This window comes from Anolis carolinensis, chromosome 2 (genome assembly GCF_035594765.1).
Source record: "Anolis carolinensis isolate JA03-04 chromosome 2, rAnoCar3.1.pri, whole genome shotgun sequence".
In the NCBI taxonomy this organism is placed as follows: Eukaryota; Metazoa; Chordata; class Lepidosauria; order Squamata; family Dactyloidae; genus Anolis; species Anolis carolinensis.
In genome coordinates, this window is record NC_085842.1 from 33,523,177 (window position 1) to 33,546,804 (window position 23,628).

At 41.9% G+C, this 23,628-nt stretch overlaps 1 protein-coding gene across 1 annotated transcript in view; it reads left to right on the top strand.

The window, feature by feature from the left end:
* The window catches only part of cpne9 (copine family member 9), a 103,593-nt gene that overhangs the window by 19,800 nt on the left and 60,165 nt on the right, over positions 1-23,628 (top strand). The window contains exon 2 of the mRNA XM_003217913.4: positions 11,029-11,069. Coding sequence (XP_003217961.3) covers positions 11,029-11,069 — 41 coding nt within the window. The remainder of the gene's footprint in view (positions 1-11,028; positions 11,070-23,628) is intronic.

Genomic DNA, 23,628 nt, shown 5'->3' on the forward strand with positions numbered 1-23,628 from the left:
GAACAGTTCCTACTGTCAGGTGATTTTTCCTAATGTCTCTGTGAAATCTCCGTCCCTATAGTTTGTGAGAGATTTGGTGGTCTCCCAAGAGGACCTTTCTTGGGCAGCGGGAGGTCTGATACCCCCTACATAGACCAGATACAGATGATTTTGGGGATATAAATGGGCCACAACTTTATTTGGTTATAGCTGTAGAGATAGTTGGTGCACACTTGGGTCTGGGTCCAAGTATTGACTAAATTGATATTGATAGACAAGCCCAAATTTCCAATTGCATGTGAGGATCCAACTGTGCAGCTGCTCAGCACAGTCTCACAGTGTCCAGAGGCTGTTTGCACTACCCCTTGCCCAGTCCTTTTATAGTTGATTAGGTCCATTTTACTATTCCTGGCCACTGGATTGTTGAACCTCACCTAAAGGAGCTCCGATGTAATCGGTTTTATATTTTTGGTGCGTTTTATCAGGGTTTTTGTATTTTATAATGTTTTTATTTTATTTTTTATTTTTATTTTTATTTCTGTCATTTTGTTTATTAAGTTACAGTTAGGTTGTTTATATTGTCTAATGTGCTTTGTCCTGATGTAAACTTTTTGTATGGTTTTCTTTGGCATTGAATGGTTGCTATTATCTGTTGGAAAGTGCCCTGAGTCCCTTTGGGGAGATAGGGCGGTCTATAAATAAAGTTTATTATTAAAGGTGAAGCTCAGAACAGACTGGACTGCCCAGAACCCTGGCCAGCAACAGATTACCGCATATATTCATGCACAGGTCGACCAAATGTATAAGTTGACAGGTTTTGGGGCCAAAATTATGATAAGGTCCATGGGTAAGTCAAGAGTCATTCCTCAGACAGGGAAAAGTATCAATGTAATCTGAGGCGGGGGGCAGCCACCCTTGGCCACCATTGCTATTTCCCTACTCAGACATTCAAAAAAAGCCAGAATGATGCTACAGTGGAGAGAGTAGAGGGGTTCTAAGTTCTTCTGGGAGGGACTAGGCTCATGCCTTTCTCCATGACTGAAATGTGATGGTTCCTTTTTTATGAGAGTTAAGGTGCAGTACTCCTGTTAACCCATGAATAGGTTGACCCAGGTGTTTGGGTTGATTTTTTGACTAAAATTTGATGATGATGATGATGATGATGATGATGATGATGATGATGATGATGGAAAAGCTGACATGATATGAGGATTTAAAGATCGAACTGCAAAGTCTCTGGTCCCAGTGGTGATCGGCACACTGAGTGCATTGCCTAAAGACTTTGGTCTGCACTTAAACACAATCAGCGCTGACAAAATTACTATCTGTCAGCTGCAAAAGGCCACCTTACTTAGATCTGCCCACATTATTCACTGATACATCACACAGTCCTAGACACTTGGGAAGTGTCCGACATGCAATCCAATACAACAGCCAGCATAGTGATCGTGTTTGCTGAGTACTAATCTTGTAGTGTTTCAAATCATCCGAAAATATATCACACAGTCCTAAACGCCTGGGAAGTGTTCAACTTGTGATTTTGTGATATGAAATCCAGCATATCTGTCTTGTTTGCTGTATCATACTATGTTGTTGTGTTAATAATAATAATAATAATAATAATAATAATAATAATAATAATAGCTATATTTATTTCCGGCCACCATCTCCCAGAAGGGACTTAGGGCAGCTTACAGAACAGCATGGAACAGTGCTATAAAAACACATAAAACACATCAACATTTTTGACAGTATAAATTTCTAGATATATGCATGAGTATATAGAACCCTTTTCAGCCATCCTCTCTGTGAATGTGACATGGCAGTGAGGCACTTTGAAGGCATTCAAAAAAGCCTTAAATGGAACCGCGGTGGAGAGAATAGAGGGTCAGTGCTTGTTTTAGGTATTCCAAGAATTGACTAAGATTTTCCCTCTTGTCATTCTAATCAGAGAAGGAAATAGTTCCTTTTTTGATAAGAAGTACAGTGCTGTCACTGACTTGTCTCTGTCATGGCAAAGAATCGCATTTAGCGAAACACCAGGAGAAAATGCTTCTGAAACATACAGCCCAAAACATTCACAGAAACCCAGTGATTCCAGCCATGAAAGCCTTCGACAACACAGTCACATTTAGTATATGAGGCAGGATAGACAGGGTGGTTGGGAAAGGTATAACTGAAATGAACACAATTACAGCCTGGGCTGGAAGGATTCTGTCTTGAAAACTGTCCGTGCTTTTTCCAGACCTGCGCTCTGAATGAATTATGCACCTTGAATCTGAATATAGCTAAGATGGTCTACATAATTTATTTAGTTTCTAAGATTAAAGTTTTCAAAGAACTGGAATGTTTGGGGCAGGATCAAGAGTGATGGAGAGCAAGGAGACAAGTGAAGCAGATAAGGAAGGGAGTGGAGCATATTGTTGATAACTGGGGGTGCATCTCCAAACTGTAGCATTAATGCAATTTGACACCACTTTAACTGCCATGGCTCAGTACAATGGAATCATGGGATTTGTGATTTGTGGTATGGTGAAGCAGTGGCATTTTGGTAGAGAAAGCTAAAGACCTTGTAAAACTACAACTCCCAGCATTCCATAACATTTTTTTTGTGTCAGGAGCTACTTGAGAAACTGCAAGTCGCTTCTGGTATAAGAGAATTGGCCATCTGTAAGGACATTTCCCAGGAGACACCTGGATGTTTTGATATTTTTACCATCCTTGTGGGAGGTTTCCCTCATGTCCCCGCATGGAGCTGGAGCTGACAGAGGGAGCTCATCCACACTCTCCCTGGGTTGGATTCTAACCAGCAACCTTCAGGTCAGCAACCCAACCTTCAAGTCATCAGTCCTGCCAGCACAAGGGTTTAACCACTGTGCCACTGGGGCATTAAGCCATTGTTGATAAACAACAGTGCATTAATTCTACTGTGTAGATGCACTTTGAGAACTACACTGAACTACAAAGTTCAATGTTTTGTTATCACTGTGGGCCTTATCATATCCTCTCTAGCTTGGCAAACTACTCTGTGTATGGTCTAAATTTCCAAGATTTTCAAGATAACCATATCAGTAACTTAGGTTTTTAATGAAAAGCAGGTCCAGTTCTGTGGTTAATATCTGGTTATTTGCAGGGGGGGATGTACCTATTTATTATAGAGAGCAAGATTAACCCTGCATATAGGTAGGAATAGTAGAAAATCTATAAGGTTGCTTCAAAAGTTCCTGGAATTGTGACTTTTATGGAGATTATATCTCACAGTCCTCCAGCCAGCATAGCTATACTAACCGAGGATTCCTAAGATGTGTAGACCACCACTCATAATGCTTTCAGGTTCTGAAGCTATTCCAGTACTTTGGCATGCTGTTGAACTAGATCAGGGTTGTCATCCTGTGCACACTGACTAAGAAGCAAATCCCATTGAAATGCCCCTGGGACCTACATTTCAATGGGCTGTGAGCTCCGTTTGGTGTGATGTGATCCGCAGCATGAGGACACGGAGGAGTTTCTGGCCCAGACGATGATTAAACATGACAGGAAGCCCATTTAAGGGATGAAAATTTTACCAGCCACATGCTGGGTAATGGCAGGGCAGCAGTTACACCCATGTAGATAGATAGATCCATCCTGAATAGAAGAGCTGGAGGGAGGGAGGGAGGGAGGGAGGAAAGAAGGGAGGGAGAGTCACATATCAGGGAGAAGAAGGGTAAAGCAAGAATCATTTAGCAGAGCCTGGAGGAAGAAGAGGAGGAGGCAGCAAGTGGGAAGATGCAACACTTGGAAGAGTTACACTTTTGGGTCCATAACTCCCCCAATGTCTCACATACATAGAATCATAGAGTCGGAGAAGGCCATACAGTCCAATCCAATGTTCCATGCAAGAATAAAAAGTTAACACATTCCTGACAGATGGTAACGCTCTCTCTGTTTAAAAAACTCTAGAGGATGGATGCTCCATCACACACCGAGTTAGCCCATTTCACTGTTGGACAGCTCTTACCATCAGGAAGCTCCTCCTAATGTTTATGTGAAATCTTTTTTTCTTGCAATTTGAATCTGTTGCTTTGAGTCATGCCTTAATCCTGGGGAATCCTGGGAATTGTAGTTTTACAAGGGCTTTAGCTTTCTCTGCCAAAGAGTCCCAATGACTCACTAAATTTCAAATCTGAGGATTCCATAGTATTGAGCCATTTATTTATCATATCAAAGGCAAACTAAAGGCATGAGTTGTAATGTATTTGAGAACACAAAGTTTTAAAAAAACTTGGCATTATACTAAATATCCTTTGACCAGTAGCTGGCCACTTGGAGTGACTCTGGTGCTGCTGTAAGAAGGTCCTCCATTGTGAATGTGGCAGGGCTCAGACTGCTTTGTAGTAGGTGGTCTGTGTTTGCTCTTCTACACACTTGCATGTCGTGGACTCCACTTTATGGCCCCATTTCTTAAAGTTGGCTCTCATCTCGTGGTGCCAGAGTGCAGTCTGTTCAGCACCTTCCAAGATGCCCAGTCTTCTGTGTGCCCAGGAGAGAGTCTCTCATCCAGTGTCAGCCATTGATTGAGATTCTGGGTTTTAGCCTGCCACTTTTGGACTCTTACTTGCTAAGGTGTTCTTGTGAGTATCTCTGTAGATCTTAGAAAATTATTTCTTTATTTAAGGTATTGATGTGCTAACTGATATCCGAACAGAGTATGGCCGCCTTGAGTCCCCTCGGGTGAGAAAGGCGTGGTAGAAATGCTGTAAATAAATATGGGACATGTAGCCCGGGGGGGGGGGGGGGGGCTTGAGGGGCTAATTCTCAGGGTGGTCCGCAAGAAGGCCTTACTGGTACATGGCACGGTGGCATCCTGGTCCGTGCCTGGGCCCTCGGGACCTGGGCCATCCATCAGGACATCACTATCAAACCAGAAAAAGTAATTGACAAAATGGCCAGGGAGAAGAAAAGAACGCTGTTGCTATAAAGTAAAAAATAAGACAAAAAGTATTCTAAATGTTTTGTTAATGAAAATAAATAAATAACATTTATTATTTAAACTGTTATGTTTATTCATATCATGATCTGATCACCATGCTCATATGCATGGGGGTATTGGAATAGCGATACAAAAGGTTTGCTAGGGTAGATCCTTTCTTATTCAGACTCAGCCCCCCCCCCCCCCCAAACCAAAATCCCGTCACCTCCAAATCAAAATCCTGGCTACAGGAGATGTCACTGCCTTGGTCCTTTCTTTGCTGACTGCTTCTTCTCAGCGGATGTCAGGTGGTGTAATGCCTGCTAAACAGTATAATCTCTCCGGTGGTGTGGGGCGTAGCCATCCTGTGATAATGCGGCATGTCTCATTAAGAGCCACATCCACTGTTTTAACGTGGTGAGATGTATTCCACACTGGGCATGCGTACTCAGCAGCAGAGTAGCAAAGCGCAAGGGCAGATGTCTTCACTGTACCTGGTTGTGATACCCAGGTTGTGGCAGTCAGCTTTTGTATGATATTGTTTTTGCTTGATATTCAAGCTAATGAATATCATGAGAGATGAGAGAAGCCTCCCCACAGGATTGTGACACATCCGGGTGTCCCCTGGGCAACGTCTTTGTAGACTGCTGATTCTCTCACAACCAGAAGCGACTTGCAACATGCCATGACAGTGAAAGTGGATACGTTTCAGCTTCTTAATATCCTTCTTGAATTGTGTTCAGGCCTGGTCACGGCTATGTTGTTGTTGTGGTTGTTGTTATATCTTCAGTCATTGTGAGACAAAGCTGTACTTGAATATTGCCCATGCCAGCTGCAGAATTTTTGAATATATATTGTTCAAAAGCAACACTGCAAAGATTTGGGCACCCGGTGAAACACAGAAGAGCCCATATACAGTAAGTGGGATGCAAACTCGGCAGCACTAAAGAAAGGACATGTATACAAATAACATGGCCCAGTGATGTTTGGTCCTCTCCCACTTTCATGACCAGAAGAAATATGAAAATGTCCAGTGCTCCATTAGGTACCTTTTTAGATCTATGTTGAATAAGGAACTGCAAAACAAGTGCCAGCTTCAGCTTCGTCACCTAGCTGCCACATAAACAGGCATGACAACTGCCTATTAAGCATGGATATTAATTGTACTCAGGGTAAGGGAAGGAATCATGTGGCCTTCCAAATGTTGCCATGGCTGTGTTGGCCAGGGCTTTTGGGAATTGCCATCTAACAATATCTGCTGACAGTTGTTACTCCTATCTTAGAGTATGTAGAACCACCAGAGCCAAAGAGAGAAGGGTGAGATATTATAGTACGGCAAAATGTTTCATCTATTTATTTAAGGAAATTCTTACCCTGCTCTTCATTTTTAAAAGCTAAATCCAAAGCTGATTTACAATAGTAAGAATGAAACATTTCATTAAATTTATCAAGGGTGGCAGCCAAGGTTAAGGATCAGGCAGTAATGGCCTTGGAGATTGTGGCAGTGCAACGGGTTAAACAGTTGAGCTGCTGAACTTGCTGACCAGCAGGTTGGCAATTCGAATCCATGGGAGAGGTGAGCTCCCATTGTTAGCCCCAGCTTCAGCTAACCTAGCACTTTGAAAACATGCAAAAGTGAGTAGATCAATAGGTACTGCCTTGGTGGGAAGGTAAATGGCGCTCCATGCAGTCATGCTGCCCACATGACCTAGGAGGTGTCTATGGACAACGCTGGCCCTTCGACTTAGGAATGGAAATGAGCACTACCCCCCAGAGCCAGAAGATGAAGCCTTTACCTTTATCTGTGTTTTGTTGTTTCTAGGCATTGAATGTTTACCTTTGTGTTTGTGTATGCTGGAATCCGCCCCTCAGGGAGATAGAGCAGAATACAAATGAAGTATTATTAAATTATTACTTGGAAAAGTTACTATTTTGACTGCAACCCTGTGAATCCCATAATCATTGGGTTCTGGCCATGTTCCTTAAGGGATTTGGGGATGTATGGACAAAAGGTAACTTTTCAGAGTTCTGAGAGAACCAATCTTGCCTTATATTTTTTCCTCTTCACTTTTGTCTTTATCGAAGGTTTTGCTTTCCCCAACATTTTGGGATTTCACATTAATCTCAAAGCTCTTCCATTTAATCTTTCTAAAAATCTGCAAATTTTGGGAAATTCTTACTAAGAGGAAAATAGTTGTCATCGCTGTTCATATTGAAATTTGTATAGCTTTTCCACCATGAGTTTTTTTATTGTATCAGAAGCGACTTGAGAACATACTGCAAGTTGCTTCTGGTGTGAGAGAATTGGCTGTCTACAGAGACGTTACCCAGGTGATGCCAGGATGTGTTGCCATCCTGCTGGGAAGCTTCTCTCATGTTCCCACAAGCTAGAGCTGACAGATGGGAGCTCACCCCATCTCCTGGATTTGAAGCGGCAACCTTCAGGTCAGCAACCCAAACTTCAGATCAGCAGTCTAGCCGGCACAAGGATTTAACCCAGCGTTTCTCAACCTGGGCGTCAGGACACCTGGGGGGGGGGGTTGCGAGGGGGTGTTAGAGGGGTTGCCAAGACCATCAGAAAACACATATTTCTGATGGTCTTAGGAACCCCTTTGCCAGAGAAGGCCGAAGAACTGTTTGGTCCAGTTCTATCATTGGTGGGTTCAAGAGGCTCTTTGATTGTAGGTGAACTATAAATCCCAGCACCTACAACTCCCAAATGTCAAGGTTTATTTTCCCCAAACTCCACCAGTGTTCACATTTGGACATATTGAGTATTCACGCCAAGTTTGGTCCAGATCCATCATTGTTTGAGTCCACAGTGCTCTCTAGATGCATACCAAACCCATCCAGTATTTTCTGTTTGTCATGGGAGTTCTGTGTGCCAAGATTGGTTCAATTCCATCGTTGGTGAAGTTCAGAGTGCTCTTTGATTGTAGGTTAACTATAAATCCCAGCAACTACAACTCCCAAATGACAAAATCACCCCCCCCCCCAACCCCACCAGAATTCAAATTTGGGCATATGAGGTATATGTGGCAAATTTGGTCCAGTGCATGAAAATACATCCTGCATATCAGACATTTACATTATGATTTATAACAGTAGCAAAATTACACTTATGAAGTAGCAACGAAAATAATTTTATAGTTAGGGGTCATCACAACATGGGGAACTGTATTAAGGGGTTGCGGCATTAGGAAGGTTGAAAACCACTGGTTTAACCCGTTGCGCCACTGCAACTCCTCCACCATGCGTAAAGTTAGAGTATGTAGGTAAAGCCTAACACCCGTACGGCACAAGATCCTGCCTGATCTTGGAAGCTAGGACCTGGTTTGAGCTCATATGGGGGACCACCAAGAAATACCAGGAGCTTTTGGCTATGTTTCAGAAGAAGGCAATAGCAAATCTACTTTAAGTATTCCTTGTATGTAGTCCTAAGAAATCCAAAAGAAGAAGAAAATATTCCTTGTACTGAGTGTCAAGAAAACCCTATCAAATTCATAACTCAGAAGGTGGTTTGAAGGCATGATGTACCTGCTTGACATTGTATCTGTTAAAGATGAGGAGTCTGTCAGAAAGTAATGAATAAATTAAGCACTGCGAACATGGTAAAATTCATAGGAACTTGAAGCCAGGCTCTTAAGAGCTAAGCATTCAAAGCCTTCTGCATGGATAGATAAATCTCTCTGTCTTGCTTTCTCCAACATTTGGATTCCCACCTACCCACCCTCTCTTTAAATCAGATTTTCCCATCAAATTGATGAACTATGATTTTTAAAAAAAAAAAAAAATGTTTGCAATGCTTTTAGCAAAAAAAGGAACCACACAAAATTCTTGCTCATCTCTACCTCTGCAGAGACATTCTCCCCAAGGACTTTGTGGTGAGCGAGGAATAGTGATGGGTTTGCCCTTTCCTCTTATCTGCAGTACGAAGCGGACTCTTCGCTGCGGATTTGATTGCTTCCTTTAATGGTCTTAATTCGTATACATTAATAAACCGCACAACAGAAAGGCCTTTGGTTGAAGAACTGGAGCAACTTAAGAAGAGTCAGGGTGACTTTGAGTTTGGAAATGTTACTTTTTTGGACTCCCAACTCCCAGAATCCTCCACTGCCCATTTTGGTCAGATAAATCTTTGAGAATTAAAAAAAATTTTTTTTAAGTATTTTTTTATTTGAGAAAAAAGGACATAATGGAAAGGCACGAAGGCATTAATAATATGAAGTTGGAAGTCTTTTGTGTGTTACACAAGGCTAAAACTACACCGCAACATTCTACCTACTACAACTGATTACAAACTTACGTACATCAAAGCGCAAAGACAAAAACAAAACACACATCTCCTAATGCATATAAACACAAACTAATCAAACAAGAAGACTTTTCTATAAATCTTACAGTCACTACGTGATGGTTTTTATTCCTTACTAGCTTGGGTACCTGCCGTTGCACAGGTTATTTGAAAAAGTCAGTATTTTAATTGTACTAAATGCATAAGGTTGTGGGTGAACTTCAACTCACATCATGCCAGGTTAACCCTGAGAAACTCCATCAGTACTTAAAGTTTGTTATGTTGGGCAAGTTTGCTCTAGATGTATATCGGTGGGGTTCAGTGTGCTCTCTGGCTGTAGGGTAAACTACTACTCCCACTATGGTGAGTCAGTCCCCTCAAACCTCTCCAGTAGGTTGAGTCAGTCATGGGGGTTCTGGGTGCCAAGTTTGGTCAGGTCCACCATCGGTGGAAGTCACAGTTTCCCTGGTTGTGGGTGAACTACAACTCCCAGAAAGGAAGGCCACCCCCCCCCCCCAAACCCCTCCAGCAATCGAATTTTGGCATATCAGCCCTGTGTGCCAAGTTTGGTCCAGACCCATCGGTGTTTAGGTTCACAGTGTTCTCTGGATGTAGGTGAACTACAACTCTCCCAAATCAAGGTGAATTTTCCCCAAAGATCTCCAGTATTTTTGGCTGGTCATGGGGTCTCTGTGTGCCAAGTTTGGTCCAATTCTATCTTTGGTGGAGTTCAGAGTGCTCATTGATGCAGGTGAACTATAAATCACAGTACCTGCAACTCCAAAATGTCCAGGCCAACTCCCCTCAAAACCCACCAGTATTCAAATATGCGAATATCAGGTATGCATGCCAAGTTGTGTTCATAGTACGCTCTGGATGTAGGTGAAATACAACTCCTATAAATCCCTCCAAAGACCTCCAGTATTTTTTCTTGGTCATGGGGGTTCTGTGTGCTGAGTTAGCTCCAGGTCCATCATTGGTGGAGTTCAGAGTGCTCTTAAATTGCAGGTGAACTATACATCCCAGTTCCTACAAATCATATAAACCATGTGACTTCTCCCCAAACCTCTCCAGTATGTTCAGTTGCTTATCAGTTCTTCTACTTGCTGTGTGCCATAGAAAAGAATAGGAAAGGGTTATGGGAGAGGCAGTGGGTAGGGTCATAAAAATTCCACACCCATTGAGAGAGTCAGAAACACTGGAATGTCTGTGGTGGAGGAAAAACAGAAAATCTAGGAAGAAACTGTCCCCATATGAAAGCCTTCACATGGGTGATGGGCAGGATGGTGTTTGTGGAGGACATTGGCAGGTCTCTTGGACATGTTCATGGCACTCAATATGCCATGAACATGTCCAAGAGCCCTGCCAATGTCCTCCACAAACACCATCCTGCCCATCACCCAAGTGAAGGCTTTCATATGGGGACAGTTTCTTGTCCCCATATGACTTGCAATGTCATTGGAGGGAGGACCATTGGTGTCTCCTGAGTAGTGGGAGCTATAGCTGTTTGTGGAGGCAGGAGCTTGTCTGTGTAAGTGGACACTCCAGCCACACATACACATAAATATTTTCACTTTTATTATGTGTACATATAGTTTATTTTATATTCCCTTCAAATGGTATTACCATTTAAACCACATCAAGAATTTGTTTGATTCTGTTCTTTTCTTCACAGCTAAGAAAAGTTTCTCTTTTTTACTTTTCTAACAAATCCTAGGTATGTACATTTTACACGAACACCTTTTTCCTATCTTTTTCTATTTTCTGACTTAACACTCTGTATCTGTCTTTCTCCTCTCTTTAGGAATCTGTTGGACCTCGACACTTTCTCCAAGTCTGATCCAAGTAAGTGGTCTACCAAACTGGCAAACATGGGGGCATGGGTTGGGAGAAGAGGGCACTGTGGAATATAGAGGCCCAAAGAAGGCGATAAAAGTAGGTGACATTAATTTGTCTGTTATTGTGCCATCTGTTTAATCAGTATTTTAACTTGAATATAGTGCGTCATCGAATATAATGCGTACTTCAATTTTCAAAACCCTGAACCCCCCAAAAATATTTTCTGGCCAATGTAATGCGCAGCAGCAAAAAGTCCACTCTTTGTAATTTGGCCCCAAAATATGTGCATTGCAGTTGCTGATTGCTTAGAATTGTTTCTTTAAAAATCAAAGTGTTAAGACACCAGATCTTCCAGCAATTGAAAGGTAAACCAAAAGAAATAGGTAACTCCTCCCTCAAGGAAGTTTATCCTGCCTCAGCTTCCTTGGGTGAATCTATGCTATAGAACAGGCATGGGCAAACTTGGGCCTTCCAGGTGTTTTGGACTTCAACTCCCACAATTTCTAACAGCTGAGAGGCTGTTAGAAATTGTGGGAGTTGAAGTCCAAAACACCTGGAGGACCCAAGTTTGCCCATGCCTGCTGTAGAATGAGTGCAGCTTGACACCACTTTAATTACCTTGCTCAATGCTATGGAAACCCGGGAGTTGTAGTTCTATGATTTCTTTAGCCTTCTCTGCCAAAGAGGACTGGTGCCTCCCCAAACTACAAATCCCAAGATTTCTTAAATTGAATCATAACATTCTAAGTGTTATTAAAGAGCACAAATTCTTACAGTATAGGCAGGGCCGTAGCCAGAAAAAAATTTCGGGAGGGGTTTTGAAAATTTCGGGGGGGGGGGGCGAGGGAGGTTGAACCCCTGACCCACCCACCCTCCGGGTTCAGACCTGTCAATATCTGCTTGAGATAGTGCCTGGAGGGACTCTTAATGTTTTATGTCTCATAGACTTAGCATGGGGATTTGGTTAACCAGTTAAAATTCATGAGTAAACCAGGTTTTTTTTAAATCTGAAACATTTCGGGGGGGGGGGGGGGTTGAACCCCTAACACACACCCCCCCTCTCTACAGGCCTGAGTATAGGTGCATCCTAGGCAATTCCAAAGTCCGTGGGTGAGTCTACACAGGAATTCATGCAGTCTGACATTACTTTTACTGCTATGGCTCAATGCTATTGATTCATGGGGACAGTATTTTACAAGGTTTTTAACCTTCTCTGTCAAACAATGCTGGTGCCTCAGCAAACTACAACTCCTAGGATTACATAGTATGGAGCCATTGCAATTAAAAGTGATGTCAGACTGCATTGATGTTACAGTATAGATGCATCCCAGGAGGGCTATGCCTGGGGTCCTAGATTTAGCCCCAAATCTACTTTGAGCTGTGAAAGGGAACCACAGGCAAACTTAATTGAAAACTCCCCTGACTTAGGTAAGGTAAAGGTAAAAGTTTCCCCCGACGTTAAGTCTAGTCATGTCTGACTCTGGGGGTTGATGCTCATCTCCATTTCTAAGCCTGTTTAGCAAGCTTTCCAAATGCTGATTTAGTATCAGTGAATGCTTGGTTTATATACCTATTTCATATTATACACATATATACCCGTGGTCACGTAAACAATTCTCTGGTGGAAAGGGATTGTGAATGGAAAAAGTTTAAGAAGCCTTGATTTTAAGAAAATAGAATAATAAGAGATATATTAAAAAAACAGCAGGTAGTGAGTGTGAGGTTTGTCGAATTGTTTTTCTGTTTGCTTGTTTGTTTTATGTGTATGGTTTGCATTTTGTTTTAGTGTATGTGTTTTGTGCAAGTCTTAGACTGTGGTTGGCTACTACGGTAGAATGTATCCGTAGTATTATATATCACAAAATCTTTCTTGGTTTTATTGCTGTTGCATTCTATTATGATGTATCTTTTGAAAATGAAAATTACCTTTAAAAACCTATTGTATATTAAGGAGACAACAATTTAGTTACGGCTTGAGCATTTCTGAACTATAGCCCATTTCATCAGATGTAGATTAGAGAAAATTTATTGCACATATTAAACCAGGCATGGGCAAACTTTGGCCCTTCAGGTGTTTTGGATGTCAACTCCCACAATTCCTAATAGGGAGGAAGGGGCCTTCCTAAAAGGAAGGGACCTGAGGCTGTTAGGAATTGTAGGAGTTGAAGTCTAAAACACCTGGAAGGCTGAAGTTTGCCCATGCCTGGTGTTGATGCATCCTGATAAAATGCCTAGAGATAACATATTTTGTCAGATGTGGATAAATGAAACTGTGGATACTGGATCATGAAGTACTGAGTGTGTAACTGAAATTTTGGATAATGCTTTCTCCATCCAATGAAGTGGGCTGTAGTCCAAAAAAGATGATGTGATAATCATTTTCTTCGTCTTCGCGGTGTCCAAGGTTCCTCATTAATTTTTCAATCATTTTTCACAAAATTAAATGGAAATCTTACAAGGTGAGCTTTAACTGGAGGAAGGGACAGCAGATGGAAGCTGGCTTGCAAGATTCGCAGGTGAAAGTGCGCTTGTGAATGTGTGTGTGTGCTTGCAGATCGAAAGAAAGTTCATGAATGGAAGAGAGAAAGCCTGGATAATAGACAAAGGAAAAGGAGAACGAGAACGAGAGAGAGAGAGAGAGAAAGAGAGAGAGAAAGACAGAGAGGGAGAGAGAATCAGAACAGAGAAACCAAATAAGCCCTCATCTATTTCTCCAGAGACCTTCATTTCCACTGCTGGTAGTCAATACACTCTTTTCCTCTTATTTATTTATTTACTTATCATATCAGAAGCGAAACCGAGGGTACAGTTGTAATGTATTTAGAAACACAAACCAAGTTAAAAACTTGGCATTGTACTAAATGTCCTTTGACCAGAATCTGGCCACTTGGAGTGCCTCTGGTGTCACTGCAAGGAGGTCCTCCATTGTGTATTTGGCAGGGTTCAGAACGCATTGTAGTAAAGTGGATTGTGGTTTGCTCTTCTCCACACTCGCATGTCGTGGACTCCACTTTGTAGCCCCATTTCTGAAGATTGGCTCTGCATCTCGTGGTGCCAGAGTGCATCTGTTCTGTGCCTTTCATGTCGCCCAGGCTTCTGTGTGCTCATCTGGTCTCAGCCAGGCTTGAGGTTCCAGATTTTAGCCTGCCACTTTTGGACTCTCGCTTGCTGAGGTGTTCCTGTGAGTATTTCTGGAGATCTTTAAAAGTTATTTCTTGATTTAAGGCATTGGTATGCTGGCTGATATCCAACAGAGGATGAGTTAGAGATGTCACTGTCTTGGTCTTTCATTGTTGGCTGCTACTTCCCGGCAGATGCCAGGTGGTGCAATACTAGCTAAACAGCAGAATATCTCCAGTGGTGTGGGGTCTAGGCATCCTGTGATAATGCGGCATGTCTCATTAAGACCCACATACACTGTTTTAATGTGGTGAGATGTGTTCCACACTGGGCATGCATACTCAGCAGAGAGTAGCCGGATTGTGGCGCAGGCTGGTTAGCAGCCAGCTGCAACAAATCACTCTGACCAAGAGGTCATGAGTTCGAGGCCAGCCCGTGCCTGCGTTTGACTCTGTCTCTGTTCTATGTTATGGCATTGAATGTTTGCCTTATATGTGTGCAATGTGATCCGCCCTGAGTCCCCTTCGGGGTGAGAAGGGTGGAATATAAATACAATAAATAAATAAATAAATACAAGGGCAGATGTCTTCACTGTGCCTGGTTGTGATTCCCAAGTTGTGCCAGTCAGCTTTCATATGATATTGTTTCTAGCGCCCATTTTTTGCTTGATAGTCAAGCAGTGCTTCTTGTAAGTCAAAGCAAGGTCCAGGCTAACTCCCAAGTTTTTTGGTGTGCTGCAATGCTTCAGTGGGATTCCTTCCCAGGTAATCATCAGAGCTCAAGATGCTTGTCTGTTCTTAATCTGAAAAGCACATGTCTGTGTTTTAGATGGATTAAGAATCAGATGGTTTCCCCTGTAATAGACACCTAAAGAGCACCTAAAGCTTCGGAGAGCTTCTGTTCAACCATTTCATAGCTCCCTCCTTGGGCGGTAATGGCATGATCGTCACCATAGATGAAATTCTTGTCAGGGTATTGTGTATTGTGAAATGTTAAAATCAATCTGGATTCAGCAATTATGGAGTTAATGAGAATCTGCTATGATTGATGTATCACAGGACCAATGGGGTCAAGTGTGTTTTGACCGGGACCTACTATCTTGTTCCTGTGGAATGTAGAGGGAGTTTTTTTTCCTGTGTAGAGCGGAGAACAGCGATGAGCAATGAGCAGTGTGTGTGTGCATGAGAACTTTCGGAAAGCACTCATGGAGGAAAGGACTGAATTTGCTCTGTTCTGTAAATAGATCATGTAAATAAAGTTAATCAACAGTTGGACTTCGTCTGCTGGAGTGAGTTTGTCCAGTGCTGTTTTTCCACACGGGGAAACAGTCTGGAGAGAAGGAGGTGAACCGGGATGGTGAATTTTTGGATTTCACTCTGCTACACATCATCCCCGCTGACAATTCTCTGTCCCTTCTGGCAGTGGCTGATCATTTGTGTAAATGTAACATTGATGGAGCAAACACATTCCCTAGAGGGAGGCTATTCTTCCCCTCAGTTAATGTGACCCTAAGCCAGTCATATAGCATAATAACGGTAATGTAGGAATACACACAAACAACAAAACATTATTGCGGTCCATAGACCCACAGCCGTTGAATAAATAGCATACAGGAATAATAATAATAATAATAATAATAATAATAATAATAATAATAATAATAATAATTTGGAAACAATAGACATTGACAAAATTACGATCTGCCAACTGCAAAAGGCCACCCTACTGGGATCTGCAGGCATCATCCGAAAATACATCACACAGTCCTAGACACTTGGGAAGTTTTCAACTTATGATTTTGTGAAACGAAATCCAGCATATCTATCTTGTTTGCTGTGTCATAATAAAATAATAATAATAACTACCGGCAGGTCCAACCAAGCCAGAGAGGCCTCAGCTGAGGAGCACAACCAAGAGCACCTAACCCATTAGCATTATGGAGAAACAAACCCAAACGAAGTCTATACTGGCTCGGTCGTCGCCCAGGATAAAAAGGACCGCGGTGGATGCTGCTGATTCTGGACATCCATCGACAAGTGGGCTACGGAATCATCAAAACCCAAATGAACAGTCACAGAAGCAGCAAAAATATACAATGCCAGAAAACCGCACAATTATGAAATGCTACTACAAATCTGAACCTCAAAGGCGTGGCTACCAAAAAAGGATGCATCAGCTATGGAAACAAGAGTACCCTGACTCACAGATAACAGAACCCCGACTGGCTGACCAACGAAGATTCATAATCAGAAACAAAGTGTTCAGTGAAGTTGAACTCGAAGAAATCCAGAAAATTTGCAAAGTAGATTACCATCAGACCACAGCACAGACAGCAGCAGAGACTCCAGCAACACTTGGAATGGTGGAACAGATTGAACCAGAAGAAAGTGTGGCGCTTTTGCAAGAATTTGAGGAACCAGCACTTGAAACATCTGTTGAACCACCAGGAACCTTGACAGCAAGACAACAAGAGCTCAAGGATAAGATCATGGCTCATGCTGCAGCAAATGCAATAAGAAAGCGGCTCCCAACTCTAAAAACAGTGCCCAAGAGACACCTGGCGCCTCTCATGAAAGATGTGAATGCAGCACTCTCCACTGTCCAAATAACATCAATTGAACAAACAAACCAGTTTGCCTACAGTGCAGCAGTGATAGTAACAGAAGAGCTTGGGCTCCTACAACCAAGGCAGCCCCAAAGAAAATCGACTGGAAAACCAAAGTGGAAGGTCAGGCTAGAGTTGAAAATCAAGAAACTTAGATCAGATGCAAGTAACCTGAAAAATATGAAAGAGGGGAAACTGAAGAATGACAAAATCAAGCAATACCTGATCCGAAAGTACTGGCTGAACACCAGAAAAATTGAAGAAGCTTTGGAAATCGTGAAAGAACAAATTACAGCAACAGCCAGAAAAATTGAAAGGTATGAAGCCAGAATCATCCAGTACAGACAAAATCAACTGTTTCAATCAGACCAAAGACGGTTCTACCAGAGTCTGAACCAAACAACAGACACAGTAACCATAAAGCCAGAGAAAACTGCAACAACAAAGTTCTGGAAAGAACTTTGGGAAAATAATAAAAACTACAACAAAAACGCTGGGTGGATAAAGGAGTTTGAAGGAAAATTCTCACAGAACAAAATGGAACTGATGGAAATAACAACTGAAATGATCAGCAGACGAGTGCAAAAAGTCAAGAACTGGACATCGCCTGGTAGTGATCAACTTCATGGATTTTGGCTCAAACATCTGATTAGTTTACATGGAAAAATGGCCCAACAATTCAATGAGATGCTGCAGAAAGGAAGTATCAGTGAATGGCTAACAACTGGAAGAACATACCTGATACAAAAGGATCCAGCAAAAGGAGCAGAACCAGGAAACTACAGGCCAATAACGTGTCTGCCCACTATGTTTAAACTACTGACTGGCATCATAGCTGACAGAATTCAAGACTATCTTGAAGAAAAAAACATCTTGCCAGATGAACAGAAAGGCAACAAACGGAAAAGCAGGGGCACAAAAGACCAGTTATTGATTGACAAAATGATTCTGGAGAACTGTAAGAGCCGAAAAGCTAATCTTCACATGACGTGGATTGACTACAAAAAGGCCTTTGACTCACTCCCACACAGCTGGATCATCAAGTGCCTGGACGCCATCGGGATTTGTAAAACAGTTGGCACCTTCATTGAAAACATGATGGAGCACTGGAAAACTGAACTGTTTGTTGGAAATGAAAGCTATGGACTTGTCAACATCAGGAGAGGAATTTTCCAGGGAGATTCATTGTCCCCTCTGCTTTTCATTATTGCCATGATCCCTCTGTCAACAATCTTACAAAAAACAAATCTCGGCTATCAAATATCTAAGAATTCTCACAAAATTTCACATTTGATGTACATGGATGACCTGAAGCTATATGGGAAAACGGAAACTGAAATCCAGTCTCTGACCAACACTGTCCGAATTTTTAGCACTGATATCAACATGGAGTTTGGTTTGGACAAATGTTCGACAGTGGCATTGAAGAAGGGAAAAATAATTGAAAGTGAGGGCATAAATATGCCCAATGGCCAAACAATAAAGTGTCACCAGCCAGAGGCCTATAAATATCTGGGCATATTACAGCTGGACAACATCAAGCATGAACATGTGAAGACTGTGGTCAGCAAAGAATACACACAAAGGGTCAGAAAAATTCTCAAAAGCAAGCTCAATGGAGGCAACACCATCAAGGCCATAAACACCTGGGCCATACCTGTCATAAGATATACTGCTGGCATTATAAATTGGACACAGGTGGAACTGGACAATTTGGACAGAAAAACAAGAAAACTCATGACCATTCATCATTCACTGCACCCTCGCAGTGATGTTGACCGGCTATATCTGCCTAGAAGATCAGGGGGCAGAGGACTCTTGCAAGTAAAGCAAGCAGTCAAAGAAGAAGAACATGCCCTGGCAGAATATGTCAAGCAAAGTGAAGAACCTGCTTTGATTGAAGTCAAAAATCAGAAACTCCTCAAAACACAGCAGACAAAAAACCAGTACAAGAAAACCGCACTACAAACTAGAGCTGACAGCTGGCACAACAAAACACTGCATGGAAAGTTCCTTGACAAAATTGAAGGAAAAGCTGATAAGGAGAAGACCTGGCTCTGGCTCACGAATGGGACCCTGAAGAAGGAGACAGAAGGCCTGATCCTTGCAGCCCAGGAGCAAGCCATCAGAACAAATGCAATTAAGGCCAAGATTGAAAAATCAGCTGATGACCCAAAATGCAGACTGTGCAAGGAAACCGACGAAACCATTGATCATATCCTCAGCTGCTGTAAGAAAATCGCACAGACAGACTACAAACAGAGGCACAACTATGTGGCCCAAATGATTCATTGGAACTTATGCCTCAAGTACCACCTCCCAGCAGCAAAGAACTGGTGGGATCACAAACCTGCAAAAGTATTGGAAAATGAACATGCAAAGATACTGTGGGACTTCCGAATCCAGACTGACAAAGTTCTGGAACACAACACACCAGACATCACAGTTGTGGAAAAGAACAAGGTTTTGATCATTGATGTTGCCATCCCAGGTGACAGTCGCATAGATGAAAAACAACAGGAAAAACTCAGCCGCTATCAGGACCTCAAGATTGAACTTCAAAGACTCTGGCAGAAACCAGTACAGGTGGTCCCGGTGGTGATGGGCACACTGGGTGCTGTGCCAAAAGATCTCAGCCGGCATTTGGAAACAATAGACATTGACAAAATCACCATCTGCCAACTGCAAAAGGCCACCCTACTGGGATCTGCACACATCATCAGAAAATACATCACACAGTCCTAGACACTTGGGAAGTGTTCGACTTGTGGTTTTGCGAAACGAAATCCAGCATATCTATCTTGTTTGCTGTGCCATACAACGTCGTTGTGTTGATAATAATAATAATAATAATAATAATTTTATTTCTTACCTGTCTCTCTTCATAGCTCAAGGCAAGTCACAACACAGCCAAAAATACACAAATACTATAACAATTCTACAAATACACATATTAAAATGCCATTCCATAAAAATACATATCAAAGCATTTCTATAAAATGCACATTAATCACACAGGACAGAGACAATTTTACCTCCCTCACCAGCAGCCTATGAAATGCTTGGATTTGCAGTTTAGGCACAGGCATTTATTTACAGCATTTTTTACCCCGCCTTTCTCATCCAAGGGGACTCAAGGCGGCATTTAGAATTTTCAGCCCAGAGAGCCTCATGCCCTATCAAACTACAAATCCCAGGATTCCACAAGATGCAGCAAGTGCAGTGAATACAGAATCACAGTGCTATTACTCTGACCCCTTCCACACAGCTGTATAAAATCCCACATTATCTGCTTTGAACTGGAATATTTGGCAGTGTGGATTCAGATTGTAGGATTATCTACCTTGATATTCTGGGTTATATATATATGGCTGTGTGGAAGAGCTCAGTGTAATTTCAATGGGCCCTAGCACTGTGGAAACTGAGCTCTATGCAACCAGTGAGCAATATTTTAACCCATAGACACCCATATTGTAACCCTCCCATATATCTCCACATTTTAAAAAAGGTGGGTTTTGCCCACTGAAATGCCTCCATGACATTCTCAAAAGATTCTCAAAAGATTGCTCCTCTTTCAATAGCTCATGGATGGATCAAAGAACTATTATTGGTACTTGCATTTTTCAGTCTGTGATCTGGAGCACAGGTTCTTAATAACTGACCCTCTAGATCAGGCTTGGCAAACTTCGGCCCTCCAGGTTAAGCCATTAAGCTGTTAGGAATTGTGGGAGTTGACATCCAAAATACCTGGAGGGCCAAAGTTTACCCATGCCTGATCTAGATCAGCTGTTCCTAACCTTTTTTACTGACAAAACCCAAACTCAATTCCTGTTTTTCCTGCAGAACCCTAACTCTCCCATGATCATTGTGAACCCATGAAGTTCTTCCTTCTTTCATCTGCTTGTATTGCTCCTATTGTCTGAGAATTTTGTATAATGTAGTAGGTAAGGTAAAGATTTTCCCCTGACATTAAGTCTAGTTGTGTCCAACTCTGGGGATTTGTGCTCATTTCAATGTCTAAGCTGAAGAGCCAGCATTGTCCCTAGACATCTCCGAGGTCATGTGGCTGTCCTGACTGCATGGAACAATGCTACCTTCCCGCCGAAGCGGTACCTATTGATCTACTCACATTTGCATGTTTTCGAACTGCTAGGTTAGCAGTAGCTGGAGCTAACAGCGGGAGCTCACCCTGCTCCCTGGATTCAAACCGCAGACCTTTTGGTTAGCAAGTTCATCAGCTCAGTAGTTTAACCCGCTGCATCACATTTGGAAATAAAGAGAAAACATTTTAAATATATAGCCACAAACCTTTATTTTGGTACCAGAAATATTAGCTATAAACACAACATTTATTTTGGTATAGAAAAATATTGGATTCATACCTGAAATAATGAATGAAATTGTTTCATTTTTGTACTTAAAATAGTTTTGAGATTGGGTTTTATGCCCTATTATTGAATAATAAATCTGGGATGGCATCCAACTTACTCCTAAATTTGTTTTTGGTATAAGCATAAACTAAAAGGTCTGATTCACATCAATAGGTGGACTTGAAGAGGAGCATTCTTTGGATAGCGTTTCTGGCTACTGACAGCTATACATTAACCAGTCCTATCCAATAGTCATTGACTGGCACAGATTCAAATTTTGTTTTTAAAGCAGAAGTACATTGAATTTCAATAAAATCTTCATACTCTGACAGGGACTTTTCAAAAAGATTTGAACGATTTAAAAAAATTCACAGGAGGGATACTTGCCAGATAACAGCAGGGACATCAAGTGGGTGCAAAACCCATTTGTCAACTGAAATAAAACTCTCATGTTGTCTGTTCCAGAGTATGACAATCTTATTGGAATTCAGTGTACTTCTGGTTTAAAAAGCAAAATTTGAATGTGTGCCACTAAATAACTGTTGGGTAAGACACATAGACATATAGCTGTCAGTTGCCACCAGAAAGGCTCTAATGGACTCATAAAGACAGACGTGGTCCTTCAAATAGCATGGACCCTAACTATATAGCAGGCATGGGCCAACTTCGGCCCTTCAGGTGTTTAGGATTTCAGCTCTCACAATTTCTAACAGCCTCAGGCCCTTTTCCTTTCCCCCTCAACCACTTAAACTGTTTTTGCATTGTATTGTTGAAGGCATTCGTGGCCAGAATCAATGGGTTTCTATCAGTTTTTCGGATTGTATGGCCTTGTTCCAGTAGCATTCTTTCCTGACGTTTTGTCTGCATCTGTGGCTGGCATCTTCAGAGGTTCTGTTGATAGTGAAGCAAGTGGAATGTATATGTATCTGTGGAATGTACAGGATGGGAGGAAGAGCCCTTATCTGTCTAAAGTAAGTGTGAATGTTGCAGTTAGCAAGCTTGAATAGTATTGAGTAGCCGCGAAGCTGTAAAGTCAATCAGTGAGGGTATTTGCATAGAGGAAGCCTGGAAACATCCTGTTTTGGAGGTGTTAACTGGCACGGTTGCTTGCTCTCTCATGTTTCTGGGTGGTGTTCCTTATTTACTGTCTTGAGTCAAGTGTTTTTAATACTGATTTTGTTCAATTTCATGGTTTCCTCCTTTCTGTTGAAATTGTCCACATGCTTGTGGATTTCAATGGCTTCTCTGTGTAGATTTACGTAGTGGTTGTCAGAGTGGTCCAGAATTTCTGTGTTTGCAAATAATATTCTATGTCTAGGTTGGTTCATCAAGTGATCTGCTGTAGCTTACTTCTCTGGTTGAGCTAGTCTGCAGTGCCTTTTATGTTTTTGATTTGTGTCTGGGTGCTGTCCACAGCTGCATGGTATACGGTAGACTCCTGCAGTGGTTCGAGGATCCTTCTTATCCTTTGCTAAACATAGCATTTGTGGAATTTTCTTTGTGGATCTGTAGATTGTGTTTTTTTCATCAGCTTCCCTATGAGGTCAGTGGTTCCCTTGATGTGTGGTAACAACACGTTTCCTTTAGGCGGATCTTTGTCTTTGCTCCTGTGGCTTGTTCTTGGTCTTGCAGCTCTTCTGATGTCTGTCTAGAGCACCCATTGGCCTGTAAAGCCCTGTTTAGGTGGTTCAGTCCAACTTGGAGGAGGTGGGGTTCACAGATCCTGTTTGCACAGTCTAACAGGGATTTAATTGTGCTTCTTTCTTGACCTGGGTGATAATAGGAGTTTTTATGTAGGTATCTATCCATGTGCATAGGTTTTCTGTAAACTGTGTGGCCCAACTGGCGATTTGGTTTGCAGATGACTAGGACATCTAGAAATGGCAATTTTCCTGCATTTTCTTTTTCCATGGTAAATTGGATGTTTTTGATGTGGTCCAGGAACTTGTTTGGGTTTTTTTCTCCATAACTCCAAATGGTGAAAGTGTTGTCCACATATTGGAACCATATAGTGGACTTTTTGGTGCTGTTTCCAGGACTTGTTTCTGAAAGCCTTCCATGTAAAAATTTGCCATGACAGGACTAAGAGAGATCCCCATGGCTACTCAATATTTCTGTTCATATAATTCATTATCCCACTGGAAATAGCTTGTAGTAAAGCAATGTTGAAACAGGGCTGTGATTCAAGTTAGGGTAGATCTGTCAGGCTCATTTTCCCCGAGAGCCACTTCAACCTTATGGTTGCCTTCAAAGGTCATTTGTAATTGTAAGACTATATAAGTGTAAGTACCATATATTGCCCTGAAATTGAAAGACTCATGGGCCACATTAAATAATGTGTTGGGCCAGATTCGGTCTATGGGCCTTGCTTTTGACACATGTGATCTACACAGCAGAATTAACACGGTTTAACACCATTTTGACTGCCATGGCTCAATTCTATGGAATCATAGGAGCTATAGTTTTACAA